This window comes from Sinocyclocheilus rhinocerous, unplaced genomic scaffold (assembly GCF_001515625.1).
Source record: "Sinocyclocheilus rhinocerous isolate Xijiao unplaced genomic scaffold, SAMN03320098_v1.1 scaffold360, whole genome shotgun sequence".
In the NCBI taxonomy this organism is placed as follows: domain Eukaryota; kingdom Metazoa; phylum Chordata; class Actinopteri; order Cypriniformes; family Cyprinidae; genus Sinocyclocheilus; species Sinocyclocheilus rhinocerous.
Genome location: NW_015653490.1, coordinates 4,444 through 5,557, shown reverse-complemented (window position 1 = coordinate 5,557; position 1,114 = coordinate 4,444). Strand labels below are relative to the sequence as shown.

General features: G+C 33.4%; 1 protein-coding gene across 2 annotated transcripts in view; it reads left to right on the top strand.

Moving 5' to 3' along the window:
* Positions 1 to 853, top strand: part of LOC107716383 (palmitoyltransferase ZDHHC23-like) — a 5,587-nt gene extending 4,734 nt beyond the window's left edge. For both annotated transcript variants that reach the window (XM_016522790.1, XM_016522789.1), the window contains exon 5: positions 305 to 853. In XM_016522790.1, coding sequence (XP_016378276.1) covers positions 305 to 578 — 274 coding nt within the window. In that variant the 3' untranslated portion in view covers positions 579 to 853. The remainder of the gene's footprint in view (positions 1 to 304) is intronic.
* Positions 854 to 1,114: the final 261 nt, after the last annotated feature.

Genomic DNA, 1,114 nt, shown 5'->3' with positions numbered 1-1,114 from the left:
TAATATATATATATATATATATATATATGTTTTTAAGTTTTTCATGTTTAGTTTTATTTCAGCTTTATCTCAATTAACAAAAAAATTTGTTTTAGTTATATTTAACAACACCAGCATTGGTTTTAACTTGGTTTAGATTTCTTTAACATGGGAAAAAAATGTTTGAAAAAAAGTTTGGTTTCTCAGGTTCACACAGCTTCAGTATAACTGTTCATAACAGCATTTTTATTGTTTATAGAGTATTAATAATATAACATGTTAATATTTAATGACCCATTTTTCTCTGTTTTTCTCTCTTCATCAGCTCTGCTCTGTGTTTCACCTGTGCCTGGTACGGCAGTATCGTGACGGGAGGTTTGCTGCACCTGCTGCTCGTACAGCTTATCAACGTCAGCTTCAACGTGACCGAACGAGAGGCGCGTCTGGCTCGGAGAGAGAAAACCGCTCGCAGCCTTCTCTGGGGTCTGATCATCGACACCGGCGTTTACTCACAAGGCTTCCGTACTAACTGGATTGAATTCATGACCATGAGCAAGGCTTCAGAGCCATCAACCCATAAACCATCAGATCTGGTGTAGAAATTCAACTGTCAGTCTCTGCTGATGCAAAAACTATTGAACTGGTCTTTAAAGTGAATTATCGCTCATATTTAATACAGTGAAGTATAATGTTGTGCTACTTAATGTCTTCAACATCCATTCCAGAGTCAGTTTTATGGCTCTAAACATTGTGTTCAAGGTCTCATCAAGAGTCAGTTGAATTGTGTGGATCACTAGATGGCAGTATTGTAGTATGTTACATTTCTACCAGTGTATTTCAACATCAAGTACACCATTATTCAGGTGAGGTTAGTGTTTACACAACTTATATTAACTAATTATAATTATATTATAAGGTCTCACTAAATACTTTTCGATTAATAATAAGAATAATTTTTTTCCCTCCATTGACTATTCATTTTATTTAATGCTTCTAAATAATAATAATAGTAACTTGCATTTACAATAAAAAACATAATAAATATATATATATATTTTTAGAATGTTTATTATTTATATATATATACACACATTTACAGACTGTGAGCCCTACAACCTACTGCCGCCTGAATGCT